The 16397-nt window shown below is 51.2% G+C and overlaps 2 protein-coding genes across 2 annotated transcripts in view; one reads left to right on the top strand and one right to left on the bottom strand.

The window, feature by feature from the left end:
- Window positions 1-308: 308 nt before the first annotated feature.
- Window positions 309-15046, top strand: IGSF10 (immunoglobulin superfamily member 10). Its single transcript, XM_042820536.1, has 6 exons — window positions 309-499; window positions 1988-2117; window positions 2986-3376; window positions 3858-8033; window positions 8648-9539; window positions 10260-15046. Exons 1-6 carry the CDS (start codon window positions 309-311, stop codon window positions 12166-12168), a joined length of 7689 nt encoding a protein of 2562 aa, XP_042676470.1. The 3' UTR covers window positions 12169-15046.
- Window positions 14333-16397, bottom strand: part of MED12L (mediator complex subunit 12L) — a 102209-nt gene continuing 100144 nt past the window's right edge. The window contains exons 43-44 of the mRNA XM_042820550.1: window positions 15327-15408; window positions 14333-15028 (exon numbers count right to left, since the gene is read on the bottom strand). Coding sequence (XP_042676484.1) covers window positions 14979-15028; window positions 15327-15408 — 132 coding nt within the window. The 3' untranslated portion in view covers window positions 14333-14978. The remainder of the gene's footprint in view (window positions 15029-15326; window positions 15409-16397) is intronic.

Below are 16397 nucleotides of genomic sequence, written 5' to 3'. Positions count from 1 at the left end.
GTCTCCGTCAAACGAAGGGTGTGCGGCCGCTTCTTCAGAACGACGCGTTTTATTTCAGCGATCCGAAACCCGAGAGCAGAACCGAGAGCTTTGGCTCAGCCCGGCGGGCCGGCGCTCCTTTGAAGCCGCGAAGCTTCGTCGCCGGGAGCGGCACGGCACGGCACGGCACGGCACGGCACGGCACGGCACGGCACGGCACGGCACGGCACGGCACGGCGGCGCTCCGAACGCGCGGCTTTGCTTCCCGTGCGGGAGGATCCCGTCCGCTCCCCGCGCCGTGACGGCCGCCCCGCAGCGGTGCCCGCACGATGGGCGCCCCGCGCCGCTGTTGGCTGCGGCCGCTGCTCGCCGCCTGCCTGGCCGCCCGCCTGGCCGCGCTGCCCGCCGCCTGCCCCCGCCTCTGCGCCTGCTACGGCCCCGCCGAGGTGCACTGCACCTTCCGCTACTTCACCGCCGTCCCTCCGCGCATCGCTCCGGACGTGGAGCGCATCAACCTGGGGTACGTTCGGGTCGGCGCCGCGCCTCTGAGCGGGTATCTTTCAGCGCTCTGCTCCGCCAAGTAGTAACTGAGAGTTCCCAGCCGTAGAGCTAGAAACTAACCCGGGCGGGGAATGAAACTTCGGTGAGTGGTTTGCATTATTCAGAGGTGGCCGCAACGAGGCAATGAGAGCTAGAGAAGTGTAAGACCTCCAACACTGTGCAGAAGTGTGATGGATGCGAGAATCTTAAAAAGTTTTGGATTTAAATGAGTTCTTTTACATTATCTGAATATCTTGCATCTGTAACATTGAACTCTGAAGGGGTCTGAAGCAGAGATAATTCATTCTGGGAAAAGACAGCTCAGAGCTCCAGTGGGGCCAGAAACACAGCACAAGTGTTCAAATCTTCAAAGACTTATGCTGTGACTTCAGAATGTCATGCAATACTGTTTTCTACACTGTTATTTATCCAGCTTATGGGAAATAGCATTTATCTGAATATTTCAGACACCAAAATGATCCAGTTCAGGTGATCAGAAGGAGCAGAGAATAGATTACACACAGGCTTGACAGGTCTGTCAAAGGGCTTTCCTGCAAGCATCCTCTGCCATGAGCCCAATGGCCACGCAGCAGCCATGTCTGGCTGCCCCAGTAGCACTTTGGATACACATGGCCTTAAGTTGTCCAAAGGAAAAAGACAAAAGGAGGTTTCCATGGGAGCTTTTCCCTGCCCTGCTGCCGGCTCCCTGGTCACAGCTCCCTTTTCCTTCTCTGGTTTGGCAGCATTTCCCAGGAGAGCGGTGTATGAAGGCCTACAGCTCAGCACCAGCACTTCTGGAAGGCTGTGTTGCCCAAGGACGTGTTTGTAGCACTCACTGCTATGACAGACAGGCCAGCTATCTAACTGGGGAATTAATCTCTGCTCATGACCACTGGGCACGGGAATTGCGATGGCTGTGTGTGAAGCAGATCAGGCCGTGTCAGCAAGGTAGGATGTAGGGGAAATGAAGGTCCAGAAGCACTCCTGAAAAGAACAGAGGGTGGCAGGAAGGGCAGCAGAGGACAGCGAGACCCTGCAGGGCTGCAGCTCCACGGTCAGGGGCAGCGCTCAGTGCGGGTTGTTCTCACACTGCAAAGGAAGCCTTTCCAGGTCTTCTCCATGACAGTACGATGCAGAAGGGCAATGCCGTATTGCAGCCCTCTGCCATTACACGCACCCCTCGCCCTGGTCCCTGCAGCCCCAAACTGGCATTCTTGTCTGCATGTTGTTGCAATTATTTCCCATATCCAGTTGGAATACAGCCTTCAGGAAGCTGCCTGGGACAAGTTAACAAACTCTGTGCTAAGGAGAACAGATGACTTACATAAAACTTCACCTTCGCTATCAGAAGTGCTGCCTCCCTTTACACATTTCAGAGTTTTCTTCCGTTTTTGGTTAGTTTCCTTTAAAACAAGACGTGTGGCTGTCTGACACAGCCAGGTCAGGTCTGGGATGCTGTTTGTTCCAGGTACAACAGCTTGCTCACACTGACTGACACGGACTTCGCCGGCCTGGAGAAACTGGAGTTACTGATGCTGCACAGCAATGAGATAAACGCAATCCCTGAGAAGGTGTTCAGGGATTTACGTTCACTACAGGTAAGGACAACGTGTTGGAGATGACCCAGCCTTCGCTTCCATTATGACCTTTAGGCAATCAGACAGCAATACCAGTCTGGGGGAGCAGCCCAGCTGCCTTCAACCTTTTGGTTTCCTGTTCCTAATGGTATCCTTGTGAAAGGTAAGGACATCCAACAGCCACCTCACGGGAAATGCCTTTCCTTCCCAGGTGGGCATTCAGGTGTAGCGTCAAGAGAGAGATGAACACTGGCACATATCTGACATAATATCTTACTTGGCAGCTGCAATTGAGACTTTCTTCTATGTGAGGAAGGCTGCAGAGCTCCAAGTACTGCATCTGCAGTCTTCAATTAATCAGTCACAGCTAGTATGGCATCCATCTATCCTGTATCTGTATTTGCCATCTAGATAGTCATACACACAGAAGTAGTTGAACGATTATTTATGACCAACCATTCCCAACCAATTCCATGTCAGTTAACAGTTACTCTCCAGTTAAATTTCAATCCAGAGCTGTTGTTAATAATTACAGAGAAGTAAAACCATTGTAGCTGTGACCATTTGTGACCATGAAAGACCTGAAGTGCTCAGAAAACACAGCGGTGACTCGATTGCTTTGGAGTATGAGAGGTGAGGAGGGAGAGACAGAAAGCAGCTAACGGGTGAGTGTGCACATCTCCAGGATCCAGTAACCCTCGTGAAGGCCTCCTGTGCCCGAGAGCTCAGCTGTTACCTTCTACAACCACAAATAATTCCCGTACAGTTCCCAATAATGCTTTTTTCCCAGCCATTTGCCCTGCTGGTCTGTTGCAATACTTCAGAGTAACCACCAACCCGAATGGCCTGGGAGCCTCACTGCAATGTAACGTTGCTTTTTCGTCAACAGGTCTTAAAGATGAGCTACAACAAAGTCAGCGTTCTTCAGCAAGATGCTTTCTATGGTCTGAAGAGCTTGGTCCGGTTGCACATGGACCACAATGAAATTAAATTTGTAAATCCCAACGTTTTCTATGGCCTCACATCACTGAGGTTGGTCCACTTGGAAGGAAATCTCCTGAAGCAGCTCCATCCGGACACTTTTGTCACCTTGAGCTACCTCCAAATATTTAAAGTATCCTCCATAAAGCACGTACACCTGTCTGACAACACGTTGACCTCGCTACCACGAGAAATGTTTTCCTACATGTCTGAGCTGGAGAGCATTTACCTCCATGGGAACCCATGGGCCTGCGACTGCGATCTGCAGTGGTTTGCAGAATGGGCAGAACAGAGGCCAGGTGAGCTGACGGCTTTGCTTGTTCTTTTTAATCACCTTACAGCATTTTCTTGCTGGTAGCACCGTCCTTTATTTATTGACATACACTCCTAGGGAAGACTGGAAACACAATGGCATCTGATATATCTCTAATTGTTCAAATGCTGATGATCGACCTGCTGACACCTGCTGTCAGTCTTCCAGAGGTAGATGCGTTGTTATTTGTGCTACACCCCTCAAACATCACAGCAAACTAACTGATGTAAAGCAGAAGCAGCTGCATGAAACTTGTCACTCCTTTACAGCAGCCAATGACCCCTTTGTGAACAGCAGGCCATTACAGCACGCCTTGCACCAATCCTTTGCACTTCTATTATTTCTTATTTTTATCCGCTCTACTCAAAACGTTACTCCCCAGCATCTGCTTTGGTTTTGTTTGTTTGTTCAACTTCTAAGAGTCCTGATCCTAACGCTAAAACTAACTGTGTTTTTCTTTCCTTCAGATGTCATAAAGTGCAAAAAAGACCGAAGTTCTGGTGCTCAGCAATGCCCAGTCTGTGCCAGCCCCAGGAACTGCAAAGGGAAGAACTTTGTGGGTATTCCTCCTGCAGCTCTGACCTGCACTAAGCCAGTCATAAATCACACCCTGAAACTCAAAAACCTCACAGTGCCAGAGGATGGGGATTTCAGCTCTGTATCTCCCAAGGACTTCCTAGCTCCCATAGGATCTGTGGTTTTGAACATGACTGACCAAGGAGGAAATCAAGGTAACTTGGTTTGCAACGTTCAGAAACCAAAAGAAATGTCTCCCATCTCATTTGACAAAGAGGACAACGTCACAGTCCTCAGAACATCATTCTCATCATTTCTCGTGTGCGACATCGCCTACGGACACATTCAGCAGCTGTGGAGCATACTGGCCCTGTACAGTAATTCTCCCCTCAAACTCGACAGGAGTGCCGTCGCAGCTGAAACACCTTTCATCACTTACCAATATAAGCAAAACTACTCTGAAAAAGATGAACTTTTTACCAAGGTGGAGGCTGAACTCAGAGCTGAACCATCATGGTTAATGCAAAACAAAGTGGCACTGCAGCTTGACAGGACAGCAACCACACTTAGCACTCTGCACATCCAGTACTTCACTGATGCTGAGATAGTTTTGCCCACTGTTGACCAAAAGAAAGTGGGAAAGAACTGGACAGTGATCTCCAGGGACAAGAAAACACAAACAGAGCACACTGTTCCAGTCGGGGGAACTGTACAACTGGACTGCCAGGCAATCGGGCAGCCAGCTCCTGCAATAGAGTGGATATTGGCTGATGGGAGCAAAGTCAGAGCCCCTTATGTCAGTGAGGACGGCAGAATTGTAGTAGCAAAATCTGGGACATTCATGTTACGAACAGCTGATACGTTTGACTCTGGGCTCTATCACTGCATCGGCACAAATGGTCACGATGCAGATGTCCTCACGTTTAGAATCACTGTGGTTGATCCTTATGTGGAACACAGCAGTGTAAACGGGGCCCAATTTTCCACAGCGGTTGGCAGCATTCTGGACCTTCCCTGTACCTCTGCCGCTGTTCCAGATGCTGCCATTAGTTGGGTGTTACCTGAGAGAGTGGTTCTTCACCACTCCGTAAGAAACAAACAGATTTTTGGCAACGGTACCTTAAGAATACAGGGGGTAACAGAGCGAGACAGCGGCTACTTTAGATGTGTTGCAGCCAACCAGTACGGTGTTGATCTTTTGATTTTCCAAGTGCTGGTTAGAGAGGACAAAAGCACCCCACAGAAAGCACCCCTGGCTGCGGGAGAGTGGGAAGAGAGCGATGGCTCTGGTGATGCAGCGCTGCCCTCAGGCAGAGGAAGGCAGAATTCCTCAGCTGCCCTGCTGAGCTGGATGGGTCAGGAGCCCAGTGCCCCAGCACACAGACAGCAGGGCACGCACAGCACCCGCACTGGCAGCGGCCACAGGAGGATGATGAGCCGTCAGCACAGGGACAAAGCTGGCAGGAGGCTCAGGGGGCATCGAAGGCGCTTTGGCTCCTCAGCCAAGAGAGCCAACCCCCAGCGCTGGGCGGCCTTTCTGGAAAAAGCAAAGAGGAACCCACCCGGGACAGAAAAACAAGAAGTGGAGACAACCCCACCTGTTCAGGTCCATGAGTTCTCAACGGTGCCTGCGGATGAGGAGGAAACGTCTGGTGCTGCCATCTCCCCAGAACAAGAGTTCATGATAGTGGTAACAGAGGGGGCCACCATGTCTTCCCTGGGGAGCACAGCTGGAAGCACAGCCCCTGCAGGGGCCGGGACCCCCCCACCCGCTCCCTTCCCACAGCCCAGCCCATCCGTCAGCCCCACACCAGCAGATCTAAACCCTACAACCACCACCTCACACTCATGGGAAAGACCCAATTTAAGCCAAACATCAGCAAGCGGTGGGAAGCAATCGATGGCAACAGAGGGAGCGAGCAGAACATCTGCGCTCATCAGTGCTCAGCAAAGATCAGCACCTCCTGGAGAACATAACAGTCTATATTTAAAGGCTGTATCTGCGACAACCACGGGGAATGTTACAAACAGCAGCACACCTGCAACTTCCCAAAATGCAGTGGGTGAAATGCATGGTTTTACAGAGTTTACTGATAAGATTTCCACCAAAACAGGTGGTCAGGCATCTGCAGCAACAATCAGCAAGCCAAACTCTGAGTTTGGTCACATTCACTTCCACAGTGCTCAGAAACCTGTAACTCCTGCACTACCACTGGGCCCAAACATCGTTACTCATCAGCACGCTCAAATCATTCAGGATGTGACAACCCACACAACTCAGGCCCGGCAACAACATGGGAGAAGGAGGAAAGTTTCTGCTAGGAGAAAAATGGTCAGGCCAGGACGTCTTCTGAGTATGAGAGAGCACAGGCGCAATTCAGGGAAGCAAGGCTCTGCCGGAGGGAGAACAGCTATTGCTCCAGCTGTCCTGCTGAGTTCAACACACAGCCCTAACGTGCCCACCTTCAACAACTCACACAGCAGCATCAACCCGCTCAGCCCAGAAGCGCCTCTGTCCTCCCCCTCTACTACAGATATGTCCTCAGAGCACTCAGAAGGCACAGCTCGGAGCACAGCATTCCTCATGGAAGAGGACAGTGCACCCACTGCAAGGCAAGGAGCCACTTCCACCGCACTGCCTGTAGTTACTCAAAGTACCGGAGATGCTGCCCAGAAGGAAGCAGAGAGCAGAGCTCCATGTCACAGCAGCACTTACAAAGCACAGCCTGTTAGCAGCAGGCTACCAACGTCTGCAACCCGCACAGCTCACACTGCAGAAATCACACACATGATGAGCACGAGGACTGCTTCTGCTCCCCCATCAGTCTTCTCCAGATCCTCATCCGAAAACTCACAGGGAGGAAAAATTATAAGAGCACTTCTCTTTGGAAATGGCACGCAAAAGGAAGTGCCGAGGACAGGTGCACTTCCACCAACAGAGTTATCAGTCTTGCTTCCTGAAACTACAGCAGTGGCATCGAGACCCCACGTCTCTCCTTTGCCCTTCACACCCATCTCAGCAGGCATCGATCCCGTCCCATCTTTAGGCAAACCTGCTGACAGCAGCAGTACGTCAGAGAAGCCCCCTGACTGCAGCCCTGCAACGAGCACAGCTGGAGGAACGGGCAGAGAGAGTCCAAAGCCAACAACTACAGCTTCTGTGGCTCCTCAAGAAGCGTTCAGAACAGGAAGAAGGAGAGGTCAGAGGAGGAGGCGGCCCCCTAAAACAGCTCCTTCTCAAAGCCCAACCACGGGCGCCCGCACTACAGCAGACGCAGCCTCAGCCACCACAGCTGCAGCCAGCCTGCCCGCTGCGCCCACCAGGCACGCGCCTGCAGCAGCGGGGTCTGACAGCCCACCTGCAGGCTGGGTCCCAGCTCTACGGGCTCTGCCCCGACCAGGCACAGCACAGCACGGACCCACGACAGCGCCGCAGACAGCAGCAGCCCCCAGCATGGTGGTGAGCAACCCTCCCGCGTCACTGCTGCCCCGCAACCCTTGGCCACAAACCCCCACTGCAACGGCCCCAACCCCCCCGCTGCCCTCAGAGCCTCTGGGTGCCAAGCGAGTGCATCCTGCTGCAGTCAGTGCCGCAGCGTGCTCAGAATCTGCTCAGCACCTCAAAGCTTCCACCCCAGCGGCTGAGCGGCCGCACCTGCGGACAGACAAGGAGGCCGCTCGAGGCAGCCCCGTGGCACGGCCCCTGGACCCGGGCAGCACCGAGCTGAGCAGCAGAGCTCTGGGCACCATGGCTCTAAGAGAGCAGCGTCCCACCTCAGCACCGTCCATGGGGGGAATCGGTGCTGGGCTGCCATCTACAGAAAGGGGAGGCAAAACCTCGACAGTTAACACGCCGACTGTGTCGACACCATGGCAGGTGGCTGCTCCACATGCATACCTGTGGGGCAGCTCTGCCGACGGCTGGTCTGACCAGAGACAGCATCACAAATCCACCACCAGCATCCCTCTGTCCTTGTTCTCTTTAAGCAGAAACTATTTCACAAAGCCCAGAATAATTGGAGGAAAATTAGCTGCCTTCACCGTGCTGGCAAACTCGGATGCTTTCATTCCGTGTGAAGCTACGGGCAACCCCCAGCCAACAGTAGAATGGACCAAGATCTCCCCAGGTAAGCTCGGCAGCTCCGGGTGCCGCAGTCTGGCAGGTGGTTGGCATGCTGCAGGCAGTAGTGCTTGCCTAGGAATACCATGAAGGATCAGTTACGGCACAAACTAAGAAATAGTGAGAAAAATGACATCCCAGCATGCTTGCTGGAGTGCCTTAATACCGACTACAAAACAGTTGCTAAGGGAAATGTTAAATATGTGCATACGTAAACAATAACCTTGTGCTTACTGTGAGAAGATTAAAGCTCTTCTTGCACATTACTTGCTGCTTCAGAGCAGTCAAATGAACATAATGAACCATGACATCAAGTTATTACAAGGGCAAAACATTTACCAATTTGCAACACCTGCACACAACTGAACCAAAGTACTTCTGGCTACACAAAGCCTTACCTGCAGTATCGGAGTCTTGTCTCTACCAAAGAACTTAGATTTGGTTGTCTTTTGAAGCTTTTCCACTGCATACATAGGATTTATGATTTCTCCCTTTCTTACCACCACTGTCTTGGGCATTTGGGCAGTGTAGCCCAAGATAAGGAAAGTGTATACGGGTACAGAGCAAAACAAGGCGGGATGGAGAGGTCTGATGCCGTGCTGTTGTCCCTCCCTCCCGCAGAGACCGATGCCCCAGCGAGTGGCAGCAGGTGGTCGGTGCTGCCCAACGGCACGCTCGCCATCGCGCGGGCAGCCCTGCAGGACGGCGGGCAGTACTGCTGCACCGCCACCAACACTCTGGGCACAGCACGGCTCCTGGCCACGCTGGTGGTGGTGGCCTACCCGCCCCGCATCGCCGGCGGCACGCGGCTCCTCACTGCCCACGCCGGGACGCCCGTGGCCATGAGGTGCCCGGCCGAGGGCAGACCTCCTCCCTCCATCTCGTGGGTTCTGGCCAATGAAACGCACGTTTCCAGCTCTTCCCAGGGAAATCAGAAAGTTCTCGTGCAACCGGATGGCACCTTAATGATCAAGGACGTCACGGTTTACGACAGGGGCCTCTACACATGCACAGCCGCAAACCCAGCAGGCGCTGACACGCTGACTGTGAAGCTGCAGGTCATCGCAGCACCTCCCGTCATCGTGGAGGAGAAGAGGCAGCAGATCACAGCTATGGCGGGGCGAGACCTGAGCCTTCCTTGCACCGCAGAAGGGAATCCTCAGCCCCGCGTCCACTGGGTCCTCCCTGAAGGGACGGTGGTGAAGCCCCTGCAGTTTGTGGACACCGGGGTGCTGCTGCTTCCCAACGGCACCCTGCGGCTCAGCAGCATCGCACCCACCGACAGCGGGAACTACGAGTGCATCGCCACGAGCTCCACGGGCTCGGAGCGCCGGGTGGTGACCCTCACTGTGCGGCACCGGGACACACTGCCAAGGATAGCTGCCGCCTCCCAGGGCATGACCCAGCTCAGTTTTGGGGACAAACTGCTGCTGAACTGCACGGCCACAGGGGAGCCCCGGCCCAGGATAATCTGGAGGCTGCCATCCAAGGCGGTCGTAGACCAGTGGCACAGGTAGGAGCCTGTTTTCTCCCCCAGCTCTTGGAAAACTCACGTGCTAGCATCTCCAGTGCTGGTGTGAGGGAGTGGAACGTCACTGGAACGATCCATTAAGAGCTAAATTCACTTTTGAACACAGCTCTGTAGTACCAACAACAGCAATCTCCTGGCTGAAATCATGGCAGAGTGAAAGGCAGCACATTCCAGCACCAGTGATGTTCTCAGCCCCTGCTGCCTGCAGGCTCGAGCTGAATGCAGGCACAGGAGGAAAAGAGGTGCTTAAAGCAGAGGTGCATTAGCAAGGATGTAAAGAAATACTGTGCAAAATCAGCTCAGGCCCGTTGTAAGCATTTAGCAACTCCTGAAGGACCCAGCCCCATTATGTTTCTTTCATCCACTGCAGGCACCCAGATTTGATTCACCACCATTTACAATCCCAACGTTGTGGGAAAAAAGCCTTGGTATTTTCAGTGAAGGAAAGAAGTCTAGGAAAACGGAAGTGCTGAAACATGAGCATAGTGCCTTTAAAAATGTACTTAAATTAGCCAGGTACCTGATACAGAATATATACCATGAGGAATTTTTAATTTATGAAATACAACTTCAAATTAGGAAATCAAGGAGCAAAGCTCACTCCATACTTAACAAGTTAATAGTGTAAGCCACTTCCAGCACTCAGTATTCACCTTCTGAACTTTGTTCCATAATTCTTTTCCTCTTTCTCTCCCCCAGCAGAATGGGAAGTCGAATCCACGTGTATCCCAATGGATCCCTGGTTATCGAGGCAGTTACTGAAAAGGATGCGGGGGACTATTTGTGTGTCGCAAGGAACAAAATTGGAGATGATCTGATACTGATGAAAGTCAGCATCACAATGAAACCAGCCAAGATTGACCAGAAACAGTATTTCAAGAAACTGGTGCCCTACGGAAAAGATTTCCAGGTGGACTGCAAGGCCTCCGGGTCACCTGCACCAGAAATATCCTGGAGTTTGCCGGACGGGACAGTGATCAACAACGCGATGCTGGCAGACGACAGCGGACACAGGTCTGGCAGATACGTCCTCTTTGACAACGGAACGCTGTATCTCAACAGAGCTGGAGCAACAGAGGAGGGAGATTACACCTGCTATGCTCAGAACACTCTGGGGAGAGATGAAATGAAAATACACATCACAGTCGTCACGGCAGCCCCTCGCATAAAGCAGAGTCACAAGACGTACATTAAAGTGAAAGCCGGGGATACGGCGCTGTTGGACTGTGAAGCTGCTGGGGAACCTAAGCCAAAAATATTCTGGTTGCTGCCTTCCAGTGACATGATCTCCTCTTCCACAGACAGGCACCTGCTGCACACTAATGGCTCCCTGTCAGTCCGCCGAGCCAAGCTGCTGGATGCTGGGGAGTACATGTGTGTTGCTCGTAACGCCGGAGGGGATGATACAAAATTGTATAAACTGGATGTTGTTGCGAAACCACCTATCATAAATGGTTTATACACAAACAAAACGATCATTAAAGTGACTGCAGTGAGGCACTCGAAGAAACAAATCGACTGCAGGGCAGAAGGGACGCCTCCCCCCCAGATCATGTGGATCATGCCCGATAACATTTTCCTGACAGCTCCGTACTACGGCAGCAGGATTGTCGTGCACAAAAACGGAACGCTCGAAATCCGGAACCTAAGGCCTTCTGACACAGCAGATTTTATCTGCGTGGCACGGAACGACTGGGGAGAGAGCATGCTGGTGGTGCGGCTGGAGGTACTGGAAATGCTAAGGCGACCCATGTTTAAAAATCCATTCAATGAAAAAATAATAGCAAAACCTGGGAAAACAATCACACTGAACTGCTCTGTGGATGGAAACCCTCCACCCGAAGTAAGCTGGATGCTGCCCAATGGCACGTGGTTCTCCAAGGGGACCAGGATGTCCGAGTTCCTCCCAGGAAGCCATGGAACCCTTACCATCCACAACCCCAGCAGGGACAAAGCTGGGAAGTATCGCTGTGCAGCTAAGAACCAAGTCGGCTACATCGAAAAGCTGATCGTCCTGGAAGTTGCTCAGAAGCCCACCATCCTCGTTTACCCCCAGGGGCCAATGAGGGGCATCAGCGGGGAATCGTTGTCGCTTCACTGCCTGTCCGACGGCAGCCCCAAACCCAGCACGGCGTGGACTCTTCCAGGTGGCCACGTGCTGGACCGACCTCAGATCAACAGCAGACACATCCTGCTGGAAAATGGCACGCTGGTGATACGAGCAGCTACCATTCACGACAGAGGGAATTACGTGTGCAAGGCCCACAACCCCGCCGGAGATCTGTCTGTAACCGTGCCTGTCACCATTGTAGCCTATCCTCCAAGGATTACAAACAGACCCCCGCAGACCATAAGTACCATGCCTGGTGCGGCAGTTCAGCTCAGCTGCACGGCGCTGGGAATACCAAAGCCAGAAATCACATGGGAATTACCTGACCGCTCCGTTCTCTCTACAGGTAACCGCGGCCGAGCACCTGGCAGTGAACTGCTGCATCCCCAGGGGACGCTGATCATCCAGAACCCCCGGCCGTCAGACTCTGGAATGTACAAGTGCACAGCAAAGAACCATCTTGGCAGTGATTTCACAGTCACATACATTCATGTCATTTGAAATAAGAAATACAGAATGAGTGATTGGTAGCAAAGTATACAGCTGGACTGAGTTCATTCTTGGAATAAGTTTAATCGAAGGCAGCCGAAGGCACATAAGTGCCTAAATACATTTACAGGATTCACTCTGCAATGAGCACACCAAAAAGAAAAAGGAAATTAGATCTAGCATTGCCATCCAGCATTGATTCAGTGATCGAAGGGACCTAAACAAAACTGAACTTGAGGCACTTTTGCCCTGCCAGCAAACTTGGAATACTGAACAATATTACTTTCTAGAAATGTACCTAGAGAACTTCCGTACAGGAGTGATGTTTTTAAACTAGATAAATAATGTTCACCTTGTGTGGCATGGATCAGAAAGGAAGAATGTCCAAGGACCAAAGAACAGATTTTACTGTGCTGCAGATTACTTTCTTAACATGTTAGATTATTTGGTACATTTTTATAAAATAAACATTCCCTGGTGAAACAAGCAGTGAAGACTGATTCACAGTCTTCTGTGCAGAACGTTGGGAGGATGCATTCAGAAGAATTTGGGCTTTAGTCCAGGTTGGCATTATTTTCCAATTATCACAAAATTTCTTTTAAAGATTTCTCACTTAGAAAACAATTACGTCAGTCTGCATGTCAACTGAGAATTTTGCTTTCTCAATGCACTGGGTAGGTCTAAGGAGAGACCTTTTGCCTTCAGAACAGAGGGAAATGGACACACATGCATTCTGCGCAACCAAACGGTGAACTGGACTGGTCAAATAACTATCAATCAGTAACTCCAGCTCTGAGTGTCTCACTCACGCTCTTCCTAGGAGCGTTAACACCAGGACAGAAGGGCCAGAAGAGCCTTTCCCCCTGAACTCACCAACTGGGGACTCATGTGTGCCATGGAGGGGACCACACTGCCCTGCAGCAGCTGTAGAGCAGAGCAGGGACTGCTGTTGGTGAAAGCACTCCCTTCTCATTACAGGAAGCCTAACAGACACATGGAGAGCTCAGGGTCACCATCCCCCACCTCACCAAGACTAGCTCTTCACATCCTTTAAAATAACAACAGAGAAGTTCAAGAAGTGTAACGTACCTCTTCTGGGATAAAACAGCCATCGCTCATAGGACAGTCTGCAGTGAAACTCCTCAGTGCTACGCAGCGTCCGAACCTCCCACAACACATCCCTCAGCAGCGGCTGATGAGCACACAAAGTTCTCATGAGTGAGAAAGTGCCAAGAGCTACATGCAGATTCTGTCCTCTCATTTAACCACGTTATGATCGAGCTGGAGATTTTACTTATTTGTTCATTTAAGAGTTCATACTCAGCTGGGGCAGCCTTTGTGCTGGCATGACCATTTCTGAACATCAGCTGCACGTGGTCTGCTGTGTGCTTCCTTCCACGCAGGCTGGGTTACACCAATCTCATCTGTCAGCATCTGTGACAACTTTATCTGCTATGAAGAACAGTACACTTCCACTGGGGATAAGAAAATCCATGTAAAAACAAACAAACAAACAAAAAAACCCAAAAAACAACTGAAATAATTTTTATGTAGGTTAGACTTATCTGATCACTTTAAAAGACAATCAGAATCTACACGTTAACTGCTTTATATGATTAAATCTTGTAAGTGGGATAACATAAGGCAAATATAACAGCTTACAGCTTGAACAACTCCTGCTGTTGTAGACAACACCGAAGTTACGATTAGCACAAAGTTCTTAACTTGCTGGCCAACCCAGAAACATGAAGCAGAGCATCATGGTATTATTTATAGAGCTTCTGCGCAGAGCTCATTTCTGCAGTTAATCTTGATTCACACAGAACCAACATTACACCACTGAAGCTCGGCCAGAAATGAAGCATCCAACCCAGACTTTTGAGCAGTTACCACACCAAGTCAGTAAAAAGGACGCACCAATAAGAGGCACAGCCGGGCAGGGGCACGCAGGGCGGGCAGGTGGCAGCCCCAGAAGTGGCAGAAAGGACTTTTTCACCCCCCCCCTTTGTGAAACCCAGGGTGGGATTTCCTCACTGAACCACCCAGAGCCAAACAGACCTGCCTTCCTGCCGGCCCACAGCCCTGCCCAGCCCTCAGAGCTCCTCCAAGGATCACCAAGGGCCGGGACGTTACAAAGACCACATTTGAAGAAATGCTGCTACTTTCAGTTGGTTTATTAACATTACATTGTGGCTTTTAATATAAACTTTAAGAAGTTCTAATACAAGCAGTAAACCCACTTCAGCACCTTCTTACCACAATGAGAGCGAGAGAGAATTGGTACTTTAAACAAAGAACTTTATAAAGTGCGTATGAAAATTACAGTCAAATAAACACAATTCAAATCAACGCTCGTTCTACCATCAAACAAGGAGGTGAACATCTTAATGAACAAATCAACTGTTATGCCAAGGTCAGGAGCGCCTTTCAATTCAGCAGTTTGGTCCAGTGCAGTTCTTAAAAAAATAAATAGTAACAACAACAGAATGTTTCCCACGGATAAACAAACAAACCCAACATTCTCTGTCCTCTTTAAAAGGAACGGGACCTAAAAAGCACCAAATTCATAAAATCTGCAATAACATTCTTCAGATAGGTCCACAAGTCCTCACATTTAAATCTAATTAAAAGCAAAGAAATTCGAACCCCTGCGAGAACCACCTCGTTACACACTCACATCAACTGCAGCACGAAAAATAATTACCAAAATAACAAGAGAAGGAAATGAAGGTTTCCTTTCTAGCAATAAGTAGTGCATTGGATTTTGAATGTTCTGTTCTGCAGTGCAAACGGAACGTTCCGCCTCCTTCCCACCTTTGGGCTCAGAAGTGTGAAGGATGCCCATACTGGTTCACTCCCTGCGGTTGGTTACCTGGTGACGAAGCAAAGGAACGAGCTGCACAGAACGCAGCGCACCGCGTTTCAGCAGCAGCGCGCCGTCGGTCGCTGCCACACAGCAGTGAGGCGAGCGGTGGGGCAGCAGTGCGGGCAGCCGGCCCCTGCCACGGCCCTCCGTGACCCACAGAGCCCCAGCTGCGCCGGCTGCAGCACCACACTGTGACATGGCTGCCGGGTGCAGGGCCTGCTGCCAGCCACTGACAGCTCCCACGTTAGTGGGACACTACTGCACATCCCCCCACAGACGGACGGACAGACACGGCTGCACTCACTGGAGAGCTGCTTCTGCAGCTGCCGGACCAGCGCCGCCGTCTGCTGCTGCTGCTGCGTCTGCTGCAGGCCCTGCCTCGGGAACTGCTGTGGAAAGACAGGTGGCAGAAATCACAGCATGAGCGCACGCTGGTAGCGCAGAAAGCAACGCTCCCATCCCAGCTGAGCCCACCATTGGCTGCTGCAGCACAGATCTCCCAGGGACGGCTCCGGGCCCTGAGCCCAGCAGACAGTGTGACCGGAGAGAGGCAGAGCTGCCCAGCAGCAGGTCCTGAGCACGTGTCCACAGCGGAGCGAGGACACAGGAAACACGCTCAGAACCCCCAGGACATGTTTTCTTCATGCCCTGACATTTCACATGTCTCCAATGCTACTACAGGTGTCATAGTGTGCGCTGCTGGTCTCCCCATCCTTTCCACCCCTGCAGAGCCCGGTGTTATCCTGCACATTGCTTTCAGCAACTTTGCTCTCTGTCTTGCTCAAAGCCACGGATAACCAGAACTGCTCATCAAAACTAATGTCCTTTTGGCAGCTGTAAACACCCTTGTGTAGCTCAAGAAACTTCTAGGAAGATGTTTCTCTCAGGACAGTGGCACTTCAAATGACATGAAGGATAAGCACAAAGAAGAGCTGTTCACGTGCTGCAGGGCTCTGCCTGCTGGTTCCACTGTGGTGGAGAATGCTCAGCATGTGCCATTAGCAAACCTCACTCTGATCTGAGCACAGCCCATGGGAGCAAGGCAACCCTCCCACAGCACACTGTTATGTGTGACAGAATCAAACACTGAGAGCTTCCAAAGAAATCTGCTGCTAATGAACTAAATCGTGCCTTCAATCCTTTCGAAAGCACCCTTTGGTGTAAATTCATGGACTTCCACAAATTTGTACGCTATCTACACCGCATCAAAGCAGAATTCAGTCTCTAACTGGTACACTTGACAGCACGTGTTATTCCCTAGCTGAACAGCCCATGCAATGTATTTCTCTGCGACACTAGGCAGGAGAACAAGCACTGTTCTGTTTTCGGTGCTTCTACCCATCAGCCAGAAGAAAATCACTATTAATAACTTAAT

The sequence above is a fragment of the Centrocercus urophasianus genome, unplaced genomic scaffold (genome assembly GCF_019232065.1).
Source record: "Centrocercus urophasianus isolate 14NV4802_14NV808 unplaced genomic scaffold, USGS_Curo_1.0 seq_19, whole genome shotgun sequence".
Lineage (NCBI taxonomy): Eukaryota > Metazoa > Chordata > Aves > Galliformes > Phasianidae > Centrocercus > Centrocercus urophasianus.
Note: the sequence above shows the minus strand (reverse complement) of the source record. Positions and strands in the feature narration are given on the sequence as shown.